The sequence below is a fragment of the Ananas comosus genome, unplaced genomic scaffold, assembly GCF_001540865.1.
Source record: "Ananas comosus cultivar F153 unplaced genomic scaffold, ASM154086v1, whole genome shotgun sequence".
Lineage (NCBI taxonomy): Eukaryota > Viridiplantae > Streptophyta > Magnoliopsida > Poales > Bromeliaceae > Ananas > Ananas comosus.
In genome coordinates this window covers 60800-76247 of record NW_017893328.1, presented here as the reverse complement: position 1 = coordinate 76247, position 15448 = coordinate 60800, and the positions used below count along the sequence as shown (strand labels likewise).

The 15448-nt window shown below is 37.3% G+C and overlaps 1 protein-coding gene and 1 long non-coding RNA gene across 4 annotated transcripts; both read right to left on the bottom strand.

The window, feature by feature from the left end:
• Positions 1-764: 764 nt before the first annotated feature.
• LOC109705618 lies at positions 765-1978 on the bottom strand. Its single transcript, XR_002214804.1, has 2 exons — positions 1935-1978; positions 765-1281 (listed from the first exon to the last, which is right to left on the bottom strand). It is a non-coding gene; the product is annotated as an uncharacterized LOC109705618 (long non-coding RNA).
• A 114-nt stretch (positions 1979-2092) lies between these two features.
• Positions 2093-14599, bottom strand: LOC109705619 (chromodomain-helicase-DNA-binding protein Mi-2 homolog). Of its 3 annotated transcripts, none has more exons than XM_020226363.1 (18): positions 14453-14599; positions 13485-14268; positions 12609-13266; positions 11913-11991; positions 11568-11701; positions 10488-10660; positions 10244-10383; positions 9840-10127; positions 9329-9478; positions 8840-9094; positions 8523-8663; positions 8126-8446; positions 7819-7992; positions 6456-7497; positions 6166-6326; positions 5684-5788; positions 3864-5129; positions 2093-2766 (listed from the first exon to the last, which is right to left on the bottom strand). In XM_020226363.1, exons 2-18 carry the CDS (start codon positions 14131-14133, stop codon positions 2242-2244), a joined length of 6261 nt encoding a protein of 2086 aa, XP_020081952.1. In that variant the 5' UTR covers positions 14134-14268; positions 14453-14599; the 3' UTR covers positions 2093-2241. The 3 variants fall into 3 exon arrangements, with proteins under 3 accessions (XP_020081952.1, XP_020081950.1, XP_020081953.1); XM_020226361.1 differs by having other exon boundaries at positions 2095-2766; positions 6166-6359; XM_020226364.1 differs by lacking the exon at positions 14453-14599 and having other exon boundaries at positions 2098-2766; positions 6166-6359; positions 12609-13256; positions 13485-13625.
• Positions 14600-15448: the final 849 nt, after the last annotated feature.

Here is a 15448-nt window from a genome sequence, read left to right as displayed (position 1 = left end):
TGTGAACTCTCATGAAGTTTTGCATTCTTTTCTCCAACCACTAAACAGATCTTTCAACTGCTGAAGCACCACTCTACTGCTATACACTCTGCATGCATGTATCTCAATGGCAAAAAAATACGCTTTTGTTATTCGCTATTCATTGATTTGAGTTATTTAATAATTTTTATATTTCAATATTTGAATGCATTGACTTATTTTTACAATTTTCTTGTTTAACTATAATTTAATTAAGGGTAAAATTTTTTTTTGGTTCTCAAACCATAAGGCCCGTGATATTTTGATCTTCGAATTTTTAGTTTGTTAAAAAGTTTTGGTTCAAAAACTTTTTTAATTGGTGCAATCAAATTTTACAGTTCAATTTAGTTGCCTAAATATTAATAAATATCATGTGAAAGTACAATAATTGATGATACGACAATAATTAAAAAAGATTGAAAACAATTTTGTTAATATTTAGCCAAGCAAAGTAGTTTATGGAGCTTAATTATAATAATTTAAAAAGTTTAAATAAAAAATTACAATAAATTAAAATTTGAAACATTGAATTGTCACGCACCTCATAGTTTGAGGACCAAAAGTGTAAATTTCCCCTTTAATTAAGGGACATGAAGTTTGTATAGAAGAATCATCAAACAGCTTAAATGAATTAAAAATTTGGGTACCGAAATTGAAATTTAAAAAGGGTTAAATAATTGAACAATAATGGACCAAAGTTTAAATAAAATTTTATACGTTTTTATCGCAAAATTTATGATACAGCATTTATCTAAAATGAAAAAAATAAAATAAAATGGTAGCACATCTTTTGGCTTGACAAGATAACAGAGTTAGAACAAAATATAGCACTACATTTATATGCATTGACTTGTACTTTCACTACAAAAATTCTCCCAAATTTCGGATTAGCGGAGTAGATAATATTCAAGCCAGTGAAATTGGTGTTAGAATATACACATGGTCAAGAAGGGCCAAATAACTTAAAATGATACACCAAAAATATATCAAACCACAAACATGAACCTAGTCGCAAGGCTAACCGTCGAAGAGGCGCCTACGCTTGCGATGGTCGCCGGAGTTGGCGTTCTGGGGCGAATCCTCGACCACCATCTCATCGTGCATGACTAGGCCCCGGTTGCGGGAGAGCTTCCTTATCGGTGTTCTCGGCCCGGCCCTCGCAGCTTCGCCTCCGCCTCCGCCGCCGCCGCCGCCGCCATTTGCACCTCGAGGATTCCTGTGCGGCATCACTTCCTCACCAGCTACAACATTTTCCATCATCAGCTGCAGTAAAAACAGATTACGATTAAGTGCAAAACTAGAATTTGGCAAGCAAAACTCTTTTAGGTAATAATTCAGTGAAATAACTCGAGAGATCACGCGAAAATTTTATGGCCACTTAGTGAACCAAATTAAGTCACTAATCTATAATTTGTTGCCATAAAAAATTTCAGTTTGTTATTTACAGTAACATTTCATCCATTTAATAACAATCTTTTGTTTATAATGTGCATCTGGAAGGGCTTATTCTTCTGCGAGGCAAAAAGAGAACTGTGAAACAATAATATATCTCGTTAGAGGTTTGAAATGTAACAGAAGTTACGGCGGATGCTGAATACGGCTCAAAATCAAGGTGAGTATGAACTTTAATAAAAAAAGACTAATGCGAAGGCAATTAAAACAATGACAATCATGAATAGAAATTCAAATGGCTCAAATGGCAACTTGAACATGAAACCATACAAGACATATTCCATGGGTGCTGAATAAGGACTTTTGAGTGACAATCAGGTCTTAAAATTAGTTGGGGTAGCTTCATACTGATGCTAGAAATTATCATTAAGGATTCATCTATTTTGCTACTATTAAAAAAATGCAAAGAGGAAGAAACACCTTGAATGAATAAAGATGATGGCGAAAGTAATATATTTCAATACCTTCCAGTCCTTAAATCAAATCTGGAAGACAAAATGGCTGTAGGAGACTTCACCAAGATGTCACTGAACTAGCAGCAGGAGCATTCCTTGGATGAATTGTTTGGACTACTAGGTAACCCCAATTTCCACAATAATTTCTATGTAATTGTAAGTAACTCCTAATATATGATCCCATCCACTACAAGAGGTGTTTTGGATTTTCAAATCATATTTCAAGACTACCTAACAACTCCTGAACAAACATGTGTAAAGGAGCTTAGGTGCCATAGGTCTAAATAATGAGGGGAATAAATATAAGCTTTTAGATTTAATTAGTGCAATTTATGCTAGTAGCAAAACAATACTTAAAATAAGATACCTTATCTTCATGCAACTTTGTCAGTGTCTCTACATGCAAACGTATTCTAGTCAGCTCATTTTTGAGCGGCTCAGGATTGATCCCTTGAGACAAAACCAATTGTGACATTGGAAATAATTGGGGAGGACGGCTTTCCATCTCTGGTCGGTCAGTAGACGGGGCTTCAGGATGTGTTCTTTCTGGGGCAATATTCGAACAAGAGGTCGGAGGATTATTGGGTTGACCGGTCAATGTAGCCGCTGCCGCTGCAGGTAACTGTTGCACTGGTTGGACAGAATCATGTATAACTGTAGAAGGCTCCACAATTCTTCTGCATGCTGCTGTGCTAGTAGCTATATTGTTGCTTGGATCAGTATGCACTGGAAGAACAGTACTTGTATTTTGAACAGAAACCAAGATTTGTGGGGAAAAACTAGTAGCAGGAGCTCTTCCACCTTCAATTGTCTCTATTTCACATCTGTCGCTAGAGGGCTCCTGGTGATGCAAAATATTTTAAAACTTTCTTTTAATTGTGTCAACTAAAATAATGTAGAGAACAAAATATGTTTTGATAGTTGATACATCTACACTTAGACCTTGTTTAGATGTATGAATATTTTGTTCGCAATATCACCTTGATTTACTAAAAAAAAAATTGTACATTCGATAGATAAGGAGTGTGATCAAATGTTTAGAATGAAATATAATATTTAACCTTCGAAATCATTTTTTCAGCATAAGATAAATCACCTCATAGGGGAAATATGCTATCCTACAAAATAATGAATAGCAACACCTTTGAAGAAGCAAAACTTAAAACTCCTTAGTTACAATCATACTAGAAAATTCTCATGCCAAATAAGTTAGCCTCGAATAACTTATTCTGACATCCAAATGAGGCCTTAATAAATTGTCCTAATAGATCAGGATCATCCATTCTATATGACAGAACAGTAGTATCAAGCAACGAAAATAATACCAAACTGAGATTAGTCATTAGCATTGAGATATTAAATCTATGTTGGGGGCCAGATATATGATTGTATGAACCAAATACATATCTTCTTTGGTTAAGATTAAAAAGACCAAATTGTGCTACAGTATCAAAAAACCATTTCCATATTGCAATTGAAACTAACGATAGTGAGGAAGTTGCAATAAAGTTCTTTTGAGCTAGTATCTAGTTATCAACTAAAGAGTGGCATTTCCAGAGTTGTAGAATATAAGTTTTGCCTTAGGGATGTTTGTTTCATTGGAAAAGCGTGGAATAAAGTTTTCTCCCCAAAAACGTTTTCCATGGAAAACTTCTTTTTTAGTTTTTCGTCCACTTGGTTTCAAGGAAAACTAGCTTTTTTGGAAATTTGTTTTCCAATTTTTATGGCAAATTAATGTTTTCGTTTTCCGGATTTTTTTTTTTGGAAAACGAAAATGCTAGTTTTCCCGTAAAATTTAGAAAGAAGCTTTCCAAAAAAGCTAGTCTTTTTTTTGAGATCAAACGGACAAAAAAGTGAAAACGAGGTTTTCCATGGAAAACTTTTTTCTCAGAAAAATTTTTCCATGCTTTTCTGAGGAACCAAACAGCCCCTTAGTACCTGATTAGTTGATGTGTCATGTTCACAGCCAGAACTCGACGATACACGGGCTGTCAAAGTAAAGTCTCCTGAAGTTCGCAGTGAGGAATACATCAAGTTAGTCACCTCAGAATTATCAGCACTTCTATTCGGTTCCAAGTCAACACCTGGTTCTATTCCAAGGCTCATAGACCTATCATCTGACACTCTCCTCGCCAAGTTTATATTACATGCCTGGAAATCTGAAATTTCAGTTTCTGTGTTCGTATGACGTGCCTCTCCAGATGCAACTGTAGTTACAGCATCAACGAACTCTCCGGTCGGCTCAGCAGATTCCACTCTATTTGCAATATTGCCCTCAGAAGCTGTATTTCCAGTTTCAACAGGTATTTGTTCTGGCATAACTTCTTTCTCCGATGACGGAATAGAAGAGGGACAATATATTCCCGAGTCTCGTAGGACATCTGAAGACACAGCTTGCTCATCAACCCACCTGAACTCCTCTGCAATGTATCCAGAATCTGGCAAAGAAATGGAATCAAAGGAATCGTCCAATTTGTGGGCTTTAGCTTTCTCTATCCAGTTATTCTTCCTTTCTCGCTCTGTCTCCCTTGTAGCTAATTGCAAAGCTTCAAGTTTCTTTCGTTCGCTATTCACGTGCTCCTCAAATGCAGACATTATTTTAGAGAACTCTTCATCTAGCAGCCTGATCTTGTTGTTCCTTACAAGAGGATCCGAAATACTGCTATTAGTGATCTCCAAATCCAACTGATGTGCCCTATTCAGACTCATCTCTACCTTTTTCATGTGTCGGTAAAAATCTGAAATTTCACGTTGCTGCTTGAGGAGGATTTCTTCTGCTCTTCTTGAATAAACTTTGTCAATTAAGTCAATTCGTTTTTTAAGGAGTTCATCTTTTAGCGATCCAATATGTTGGTGTATTTCACCATGAGTTTCATGAACAGAGACTTGTTCCTTCTCTTGGAACTCACCATCTTCCAACTCACCTTGATTACATGCTGTAGGATCAGAAGAGACCTCAGTAGCAGATTCTTTAGTAATATTTTCATTTCGGGATACTGATTGCCGATTCTCCAATGAATTTGTACAATCTTGATTACTTAGCGCACCAACTTGATGAGAAAATTTCTTTTTAAGTATCCTTAATTTATCATAAACAGATTTAGCCAGCTCCTCATTGCATTCATAGTTCAAATATTTTTTTGCAAGTGCAAGTGATTCTTTGCGATCCAATTTATGTTTTAACAGAGAAGCAGCACGCCAACACTGAAATTCAACAAAGGAGGAGCATAATTGAAAGCAGTCGAAAAGGATGCCAATATCCTATCTATTACGTGCAAACATAACACAATCACATGTTATAAATGCTTAAATTTTTATTCAGTTGCCATATAAGTTCAGCACTAGTTCAAAAATACTAGAAGGATACTTATCCTTGGAAAGAGAAATAAGTTGTTAAAATAACAGTATCTGGTCTCAGTGTAAGCCACTAACACTCTGATGAAGGTAAAAAAACTACAAAAAGCAAGCTATCATGTCCACAACCATCATAAAAAGACAACAACAAATTGCCTGATGCATGTTTGCTTCATAATTGCTCAAGCTGGAAAAAGAAATTGTTGCTTTTGAGTTGTGGCATAATTCCTCAAGTGGGAAAAAATGTTTATTTTCAACTTTCAATGAAAGATAAAGCAGAGTGAAAAAGTTTCGATGGAATTTCAATCTATTAAAGTAAGACAAAGTTGGTAGAAATTAAACTGTCTTCCAAAATATATTATCATGATTAAATAAATAAGATAAGAAGAAAAGGCTTTTCTCACCAGGGATATCTTGAAAGCTTGCAATACAGCTTTTGATTCTTGACTAACTTGATGATTGTTCATAACATACCCAAGAAACACTTCAGCCTTACTCTTTACATCCTCCTGCAAACAAAACAATGTGCTCAATTGACATCCATACTGGAAAACCAGTGATATATCTTGCATGATGAACAGAACAACATTTCAGTATCTTATTTATCTACTGAAAGCAATATCCATATTCCATACACAAGAAAACAAAATTAAATAAATAAACAAATAATGAATACGACAGTGATCAAACTGAATATGTTGGATAAAGAAATCAAAACTTCAGCAAAAGGCCATTTGGCAGCATAAATTAAGTATGCATGATGCAGGTCGTACCAATTCATGAATTTTACAAATCAACAGCTCCTTTCGAGATGATACAATCAAAAGAAAATGAAATTTAACTAGAACATATATGATAAAGAAGCAAATAAGAAAGATTTCCATACCGGAAGCCTCAGGATTCCACATAAATTTGATAACTCTGGTTTCAATAAAAGATGAAGGCTCCTCTGAGCATTCCACAACTTTTCTCTTCCTTCAGATTGAACTGTAGGAGATTTATGTGCATCCATATCATCATATGTTGGAGCCGAGCTGGCTAGGGATCCTGATTCAAGACCACCTTGATTTCCAGTTAACTCTGAAAATGAAATTGTATAGAGTTCCATAAAGTTTATATTCAGTAACAATGACACTCAAGAAAAATTGCACCCAACAGATGAAATCCAGGTGTTACCTGCTTCGCTTGATCTCCTACTTGGAATAACCACTTCTTTCCATTGTGGACTAAATGATTGCCGACCAGAGCCAGTTGAAGGAGTAGAGTTTTCACGCGACATAACATCTGTGCTATCAGTAACTTCTTTTCTTTTATCCTGAAGCCAACCTTGGAGAGATTTTGGATCAATAGTTTCGCTAGCTACTTTCTTACGTTTTCTCTTGATTTCTTCATTCTCTGCTGCTGGTAGTTTTGCTGATTCATCCAAGTCTTGAACCTTTCTCCGGCTTCTCGGTGATTGTTCAGATATATATCGCCAAGAAGGATATCTTCCCTCCAGTAAATTGGACCAAAATTTTGGAGGATCTTTATCCATTGAAGAGATTCCCTCCTTCTCACCAACTAGAGTAATATTTCTTGAATAGGACATTCCACTCAAGTGAGCTTTTACTAAGACCGAGCTCTTTCTCTCACTAAAAGCTTCAGCCTGGTTGGATAGTTTTGCCAACAAATCCCCTACTACTTCATCCAAGAATAGTTTGTCGGTAGAAGCATCAGCGAATTTATTTAAGTCATTATTTTGGTGGAGAGCATCTAGTTTACTAAACAGATATGAAGCACCCCAACTGAGTAGGGCGTGGCTAACAGTTGGGCTTATACTCTGTATGTTAGTACCAAGAAGCATATCTTGCTTTGCCAAAATAAGAACTTTCTCCTCCACCGTACAAGATGAATAAAGACGAAACACAACTACCTGCTTAGATTGTGGCTCTATGCTTATCTTCTGAAGAGCTCTTAGATCATTTAGTGGATTCCAATCACTGTCGTATATAATAATAGCATCAACAGACGACAGTTTAATACTTGGAAGGCATGCATGATTTTCAATTAAAAATACAAATCTCCCATTTTCCTTGTTATTGAACTTGCTCATCGCAGCTTGTTTTTTGGACATAAGCAATCCACTATCGACACGTTCGTATGAATCAGCACCAAATCTTTGACGGAGGAAATCATCCAAAAAATCACCAATGGGGTTCCTTCCGGCTCCACCAACTGACTGCAATATAAAAATGATACAAATCAGCTAAGATGGATGTTAGAGATTGAGTCACCAATAAAATATTTTTAAAAAAGATATCTAATAAAAAAAAGACAACTCAGCACTCTATTAGATCTTCAGCCATCCTGTTTGGATATATGACGGGCGCTGGGAAGCTCATAGTTGCACAATCCATTAGCTCCTGCAAAGCTCCTGTATCTATGAATCTAAAAGACACCGATCTTTGTAATAATGAAAGCTCCTAACTTACAAGAACTTCTGTCCAAAAAGCAAAACTACCAAAAAAGAAAACATGGTTAAAGAGCATAAATAGCATACCTGGAAGAGAATCAATACTCTTAATTTGCGTTTCTGGATCTCTCGAAGAGTCTTATCAAGCAGTAGCAATTTGCCGCTTGCATTTACCCCAATATCCAAAATTTCACCTACTGGATGATTCTTGGTTAATGAACTTTGCAGTGATTGATCGACTATGTAAGGATGGTCACAGCACTGCCAACAAGGAAAATTCCACTATTAGAAGATCCATAACACCATAAAGTTTTAAACCAAATAACATCTGAAAGTAAGTAAGACAGGATGAAAACCAATGGGCAACAGGCGAAAATAACAAATCCAGACAAACCTTCCGGAGAGATATAAGAATGTCGCGAAGAGCTCCAACCGAATCAGTTTTAGTATATGAACGAAGAGGAAGTAAATTTGAAATGAGAGTTGCACAATACAACTCTAACTGCACATCTGAAAGGCGTACAGGAACCCAGTACTCCAGGAATTTTGAAGAATCTGATTTCCTCTCATATGCTATGTAGCGAGCTAATCTCTCTTTCAAAATAGCAAGCGAACCAACAGTATCACTGGAATCAAACTTTGAACTATCGAGGCATGTCCTTTTCCCTCCTGGATCAAGGAAAGAAAGGAGGTTGATGTGCTCTGCAAGATTATCCTGCAAATCCAAAAATTAGTAAGACATATCTATGCAGTAGAAAAAGTTCAGATTGCAAAAGGATTTTATCAGATACCTTCAGTGGAGCACTTAAAAGCAGCATTCTGATATCACTGGCAAGACTCTTAAGATGTTCAAGATTCTTTGAAACTCTCGAGTTTTGACACTCATCCACTATAATAGCTTCCCAACTGATGCTTTCCACAGAGTGGAAGTCCTTGAAAAACAAGCGAAAAGAGTGAGAATAGGAAATAGGCATCCACTAAGCCAGTAAGGCTATAACGTAATGTAACTAAGAAACCAACAAGCACCTAATACATGGAAAACAAAGGCTGTAATAAACTTGGTAAGTGCCCAACAACAATATGCATAAGCAAGTAGGAAACACAATACCTCTATAACAGCATCTGGATGGGATAATAGAACTTGAAACATTATGCAACCTCCTTGCTCATAAAACTCCAGAGTTCGAATCATCTTCCGAACATCTTTACTCCCATTGTAGACAACAACATTGATAGATGGTGCCAAGCGTTCAAACTTATTCTCCCATAAGGAAATAGAAGCAGCCGTTGATATGATCAAAAAAGGCCGATATGCATGAGGTAGTAAGGATAATATGAACAAGATGGTCTTAATTACTCGTTCCTGTGAATGTTTAGAAACCATTTAGGTAGGTGCAAAAGAAATATGAAACAATTATAATAGAATTGAAAAGATTAACCATTTATACAAACACCATAATGAACAAACTACGGCAGATATGCATGCAGAATAAGAGCCATGTGATCCTTACAGCAATTCGTAAAGTTTAGGTTATAGTCATTGATAAAAGGCTAGCTAACTATAAAGATTTTGCCAAAAGCATTAACCAGTTCCCACCTGGCCATCAATGAAAACAGCATTATGAGACTTGTGCCAGAACTCACGAAGCCGGTTAACAGCATTCAAATGATCATTATCTAGATTTGCTGGGCATCCATTAGGCAACTTCTGCAGCTTGTGGAAAGGATTTTGCTTAAACTGTAAAGCCTGGAAACAACATTACAGTCAACTATTAAAAAAATGAAAAGGAGAAACCATGCAACTCACGAAACAAAAACAAAATATGTCGGACAACTCTAGTGAAACCACACCTCGGGATTGTCACAAGACAACAAAAAATTTGCATCAAACTAATAGAATGAAAATCGTAGGCAAAAGCATCAAAGTTAACCAACACAGCCAACACTCATCCTGTCAAATGAGACAATAGAGATAGAACATAAATCAGGGCCAAGGATAACCCATGAAGCTTGTAACGCAGAGTAATTCCGTATGGAATATTAAAATATGAATACAGAAATACTACTGTTATTTAACATTAAAAAACACTGCTTAGCTCTTAGCCAACCTTGCTAGCTTTTGAAAGATCAGATGCTTTTTTTGCCTCCCCGTGACGAGCTTCATAATCTTTTATAAGCATCAGACCCTCAGCAGTTTGGAGAAAATGTGAAGTTTCTAGTTCCCATGTTGCATGCTCATACCCCAAGTCCCTCCACTTCACTAGCCATTCAGCATTACAATATGAAACTTTATCAGCAAGCCCGTTAAAAAACTCGTTAGCCAGTTTTTTGGGCATGAGCTGTCGTTTCATCAATAGACGATGTGGCTCAGTCCATTCTTGCCTCCACCTTGTTATCTAACCAGCATTTTTTTGAGATAAAAACCCATCAAGAAAAAAAATTGTTGCAAAAGAACTATTTTAAGACATTAAATGGCAAAATACATCCGAATATATAATATAGATGAGGATACCTTCTCTTTCTGATATCTTCTATTAAATTTTGCAACAACTTCTGGAGCTTCACTAAGAATTTCACTCTCCGGAATCCACCGGTTATAGACATGGGCAAGGCTCTTGTATTTGACAAAATAATGTTTGCTATTCTGCATTCCTACACATAGAGCAGAAGATGTTAGCGAATATAAGAATATAATAGGAAACATACAAAAAATACAAGGCTGTAAGGCTTCCGTGCCAACCAATTATCATGCTCACCCTCTTTGACATCCCAAAGAGACTCTACTCCTTCAGTGACCGAGTATACTCCAAACTGTATCTTCTTTTTTATACAAGGAATACATAGCCAAACACCAGGAGGGATAGTTTGCAAGGGCGGATCCAGACAAGAAAGATGGAAGCTTCTTTTGCACCCTTTCCCATCACAGCATCTATCAAAATATTAGGTGCATGTTAGAAAACATAAGAAAACCATCTTACGGACACAGAAGCACATGCAAATAAACAACCAAAAGTGCTTTTCTGAGTTAAACAGGTTAAACTAGCATATATAATGAAATTAACATCAAGCAAAAAGGGAGGAAAAAACTGAAAGGAGCAAGAGGAATAAAAATAATTTCTATAATCACAAATCATAAACCTTTTTAAACTAACGCCAAGTCATATATGTAGATTTATTTGAAAATATATTCCTACTAGTATTAGAAAAGTATCCATGGCCAACAAGCAAATATTAGCCTTGCAAGTTTTTGAGTTACCTTATTTTGCCCCACTTTCAGCTAACTAATCAATCATGCTATTGTGCTCTTTCTGTACGAGGAGAAAACTAAGTTTCTTGCATAATCTTATTTTACCTTTGTTTAATCAGTTAGATGGCATTAAGATTCCTAGCCGGTATAAGAATGAATAGCACTTTTAAAGAATCATAACCTTCCAAAGCACTTCAATCCAATCTTCAATGACAGATTAGTAAACAGAAGTAGCAACCTAACATACATATACGAACTGCAACATTGAAGTCAAAAGGCCTATATAAATTGTTTAATACAAGGAAATGAGATTGGCTATACACAATTGCTGCACACTATTGAAATTTGTGAGAAGTTTCACAGACTAGATCCAAATAATAATGTTATTCCATGCATAAAAGAAGAAACTAGTTTTTTTTACATGAGCGGTTTGGTGTGCGTGGAGAAAGATACAGCTGAAAACAATTTCAATCTTAGACGACACAAATAATATTCTCCTGATCCCAGAAGGCATAACTTTAAACTTTTATCGAAAAGCACACATGCACTGATTAATATTCAAAAAAGGTTATAAAGTTAGGTTACCCACAAAAGCGTTCCAGGATTCTTGCAAACAACACAAGCATGAGGGCCCACTTTGTCCATCAAGAGCTCCTTAACGTTAGCTGACATTGAGTGCCCTTCTGGAATTCCAACATGACCGCTAACCTCCACACTCAACCTCTTTTAAAGTGAAAACATGAAAAGATAGGAAAAGGACATCATTTCACAATACACGCCTACCAAAGGAATATATGGAAGTTGTCGAGGACAAAAGTTTGCTTTTTTTTCCTTGCAAGTACAATGACGAATCACCCAATTCTGATACTCTCGAACTTTGTAAAACAGAAAAAGAGAACTATATACAAATGACAAATCGAATAAAAGATAGTACCTCTGAAAAGGAGGAAGTTAAATCAGGTTTTGCTTTTGTACTACATATACAATTATCCTGAGCTTGCAAGTCCTTGACCCTGCTAACGATAGGAAACTTTATTATCAAAAGTCCCATCACTGTGTCAAAATACAAAGGCACGAGAGCAACCTAAAATATTAAAATTCAGAGTAAAATCTTGTGCTCCACAGCAATGACCATTAGCTAATCCATCAAGAGGTTTCTCTACCAAAATCAGGCATAAAAGCATGCAGACATGAAACTTAAAAGTGCAAGAGAAACTCTTTGACTCGTAATGTAGGATTTATAGTTTCAAGGAGGGATGACACAGATTAAATAGATGTGCAAAGTTATCTGTTTTTCCAGTACAAAAGTTTCAGACTAGAGTAGTTGGGATTATAATCAATCCAGCACATAATATTCATACCCATCATGCAAAATATCTTGTTCTTGGACAGTGTTTGCCAAGGTTAGCCCAACAGTTTGGATTCCTTTTCAGCCCAGATGTATGCAAACTAATTTTAGCAACATTATCTTTGGCAGTTAATTTAATTGGCAATATAGTCATTCAGATAGTTGGCAGAATAATGGCAACAATCAAAGACGCAAACACTGTTACAGACCTGAACCAGTAGAAAAGAGGAAAAGAAAAAGAGGTAGGTGACAGGGTCGGGGAGACTATGAAAGAGAAAGTACCTAAGGGGCTTAGGGCACTCTAAGCATCGGTCCAAATTCTTGATTTTAGTACCAGAAGGAGAGGTAGCATCGGCTCCGAAAGCCTCTTGTTTGTTCAACAGCGCTTCTGAAGAAAGACTATCAGCAGGCATCTTCACATTTGCTTCAGGAATATCCTTACTTTCCAGAGAAAACCCAGTGGTGGGAGACCCAGCATCCATATCAGCAGGCATTTTCGCATTTGCTTCAGAGTTATCCTTACTTTCCGGAGAAAACCCAGTGGCGGGAGACCCAGCATCCGTATCAGTATCTACCAACTCTGGAGTTCTTAATTTTACTTTATCTGATTCACTGATGTCACTCCTGTCACCTTCAAAATCAGATTCTTTCTCAATATGATCATCACTATCACTACATTTCGAAGGTTGCCTCATGGTAGAGCTACCTAATTTACTCCTGGAATCTATTTCTACTGATAAATCCGGAACCTTTTCTGAACCAGAACTAGATCCCTCGCCAGCTCCTTTTAGACTTCCATTGTATTGAGTATGGGCCTGATCACCTTTTAGTTCGTGGCAATTATCCACGCCGTCTTCATCGTTATCACTAGCTCTTGCATCTGAACAATTTTCCTCCTCCTCCTCCTCCTCGTCCTCCTCCTCCTGCATTCTCGCAGGGTCTACATGTCCACAATGAGTGAACAGACAGATACCAAGCATGCATATGATTTAAAAAAGAAACAATCAAATCTCATTGAAAAGAAGGGGTGATAGATTTTGGTGACTTTCTCGTGTGCATTATACAGGAATATTATGGCGCGAAAGATGTTGTAACATATTAGTCTGGAACGAGGTAGTTAGGAAAAAGAACAGTTAAGAGATCGCAAGCTTGTAATACCTGGAATTTTGAGGTTTTTTGCACTTTGCTTAAAAAACGCCCGGTAACTTCGCCCAGTCATCCTCTTCTTACTCTTCGATGATCCGATTTCAGTATCCATCTTATTCCTTCCGCTCTTTGACTTGGCGTCTATACCAACGATCTTCTTCTCAATCTTTGCTTTCTTCGTGCTCTTAGCAGTAGCCACTGGGCTCGGGCTTTTGTTGGGACTTTTGAAACCAGAGGAACTCGAGGCTCTGTTCTTCTCGACTCTGTCAGACTTTCTGACGGGACTTCGAGGCCTTTTTTTCTCTGCTCTTTCTGACTTCTTTTCACCGGGCGAAAATGGCGGAGACTGATTAGCAAGCCTTCCGGATTTCCGCGAACCGGTGGTAGTACTTGACGAGACGCTCGTTCTTTTGGTAGGTGGTTCGCGGCTGGACCTTCTCAGATTGATCGAGTCTGCTGCTTCGGAGCCGGATGTGACGGAAGTTCTGGCATCTTTCGCATTGCTTGGTGTGTTCCTGCTTCTCGAGCCTCCGTTAGATGTCGAACCAGACGCGGTTGAACTTTTAGTTATCTTAGCTTTCACTTTCTGAGCAGCAGCCCTGCTTTTCGGTCTGCTGGAATCCGCTTCTTTCTGCTGACCTCCCGATCGAGTTTTGGCCATTTTGCTCAGAATTCAAAATAACAAATCTGAATGCCCCATTCCCATGCTAAACCTCTTCAGGGAGATGAGAACCCTAGCATCTGGGACTTCGAGTACACCAATTCATCGAGCTATGCATCCGAAGCCCTTCTAACACTATGCAAATAACAGCATTATGACGAAATTATTTTTTTTACAAAAAAAAAAAAAGTAAGAAATTTCTGCGGCGATCCAAATAAACTTCCGAAAACAAAAGAAAGGAGAGTAGAGAACTCGGAACGAGGCGAAAAATTAAGGGGAGGAAACAGTAAAAGAGCAAGGTCGGAGAAGAGAGAAGTACCGGGATATAGGGTTTAGGGCTCTTGGGATCGAGGATTCTCCGCTTGACCAGGAAGGGAACGGGGTTTCGATCTCTACGAGGGGAGCCCGGATTTATATGTGCAAAACAGCCGTAGACAATGGTGTTGGGGAGGACCTTCTTTTGGTGTACCGCTCGAGCCAATTTATACGGTGACGTCGTTTGGTTGTGGTGTTAAACACAGAAAACGGCATCTGTGAGTAAAAAAAATTATTAGAAGAAAAATAAGCTAATAAGTCGTCAATTTTTAAAATTATTATTGTTATTAAAATTTATTATATTCTATTTCTCCCGTAGGCCTATGAGGTTAAAACGGGCCGCATGGTTCGTGACATGATAAGGGCTGCGCTGTGGTATGGCCCGTGATTGTCCGGGATCTGCCGGTATATGGGCCGTTTTGATATTCGGGCCGTGTAGCCGTAAGGCCATACTGCGGCCCGGCATGGTGCGGCTCGACGTCTTTGTTTTTCCTTTAAATATATGTAAATTATTCTACTATAAAATACTTAGTTTGAAATATTTTTAAGGTTTGAATACATTTCTTTAAAAGTAATCAAAAACCAATTTAATGATTAAAAAAGTATATATATTAATGTTAAAAAGTTTAAAATATATTGTAAAATATATATATATAGGAAAATAGAATTGCACTTGGTTCAACAGAAGTTTATCTAAGGCGGGGATTGGCCTGTGCTTGTGATTTGGGAGAAAAACAAAAGTTGCCCCATATGGTAGGTCATGAATTCGAAATCGTGTAGCACAGAACCATTCTGTGCCCTGCCGAGACACTATGTAGTCCTGTTTAATTTTGAAAAGTCAACACGACACGCATTACACTCCTACATATGCCTCAAAACTCAAAAATCGCTTTCTGAAAACGTATAAAATAAAGCTCGAAGATAGAGGCTTGAGCCAACCCGCAATTTCGTAATTGGCTACCAGACATCTTACCATCAAACTATTGGTGATTTGGTAAGG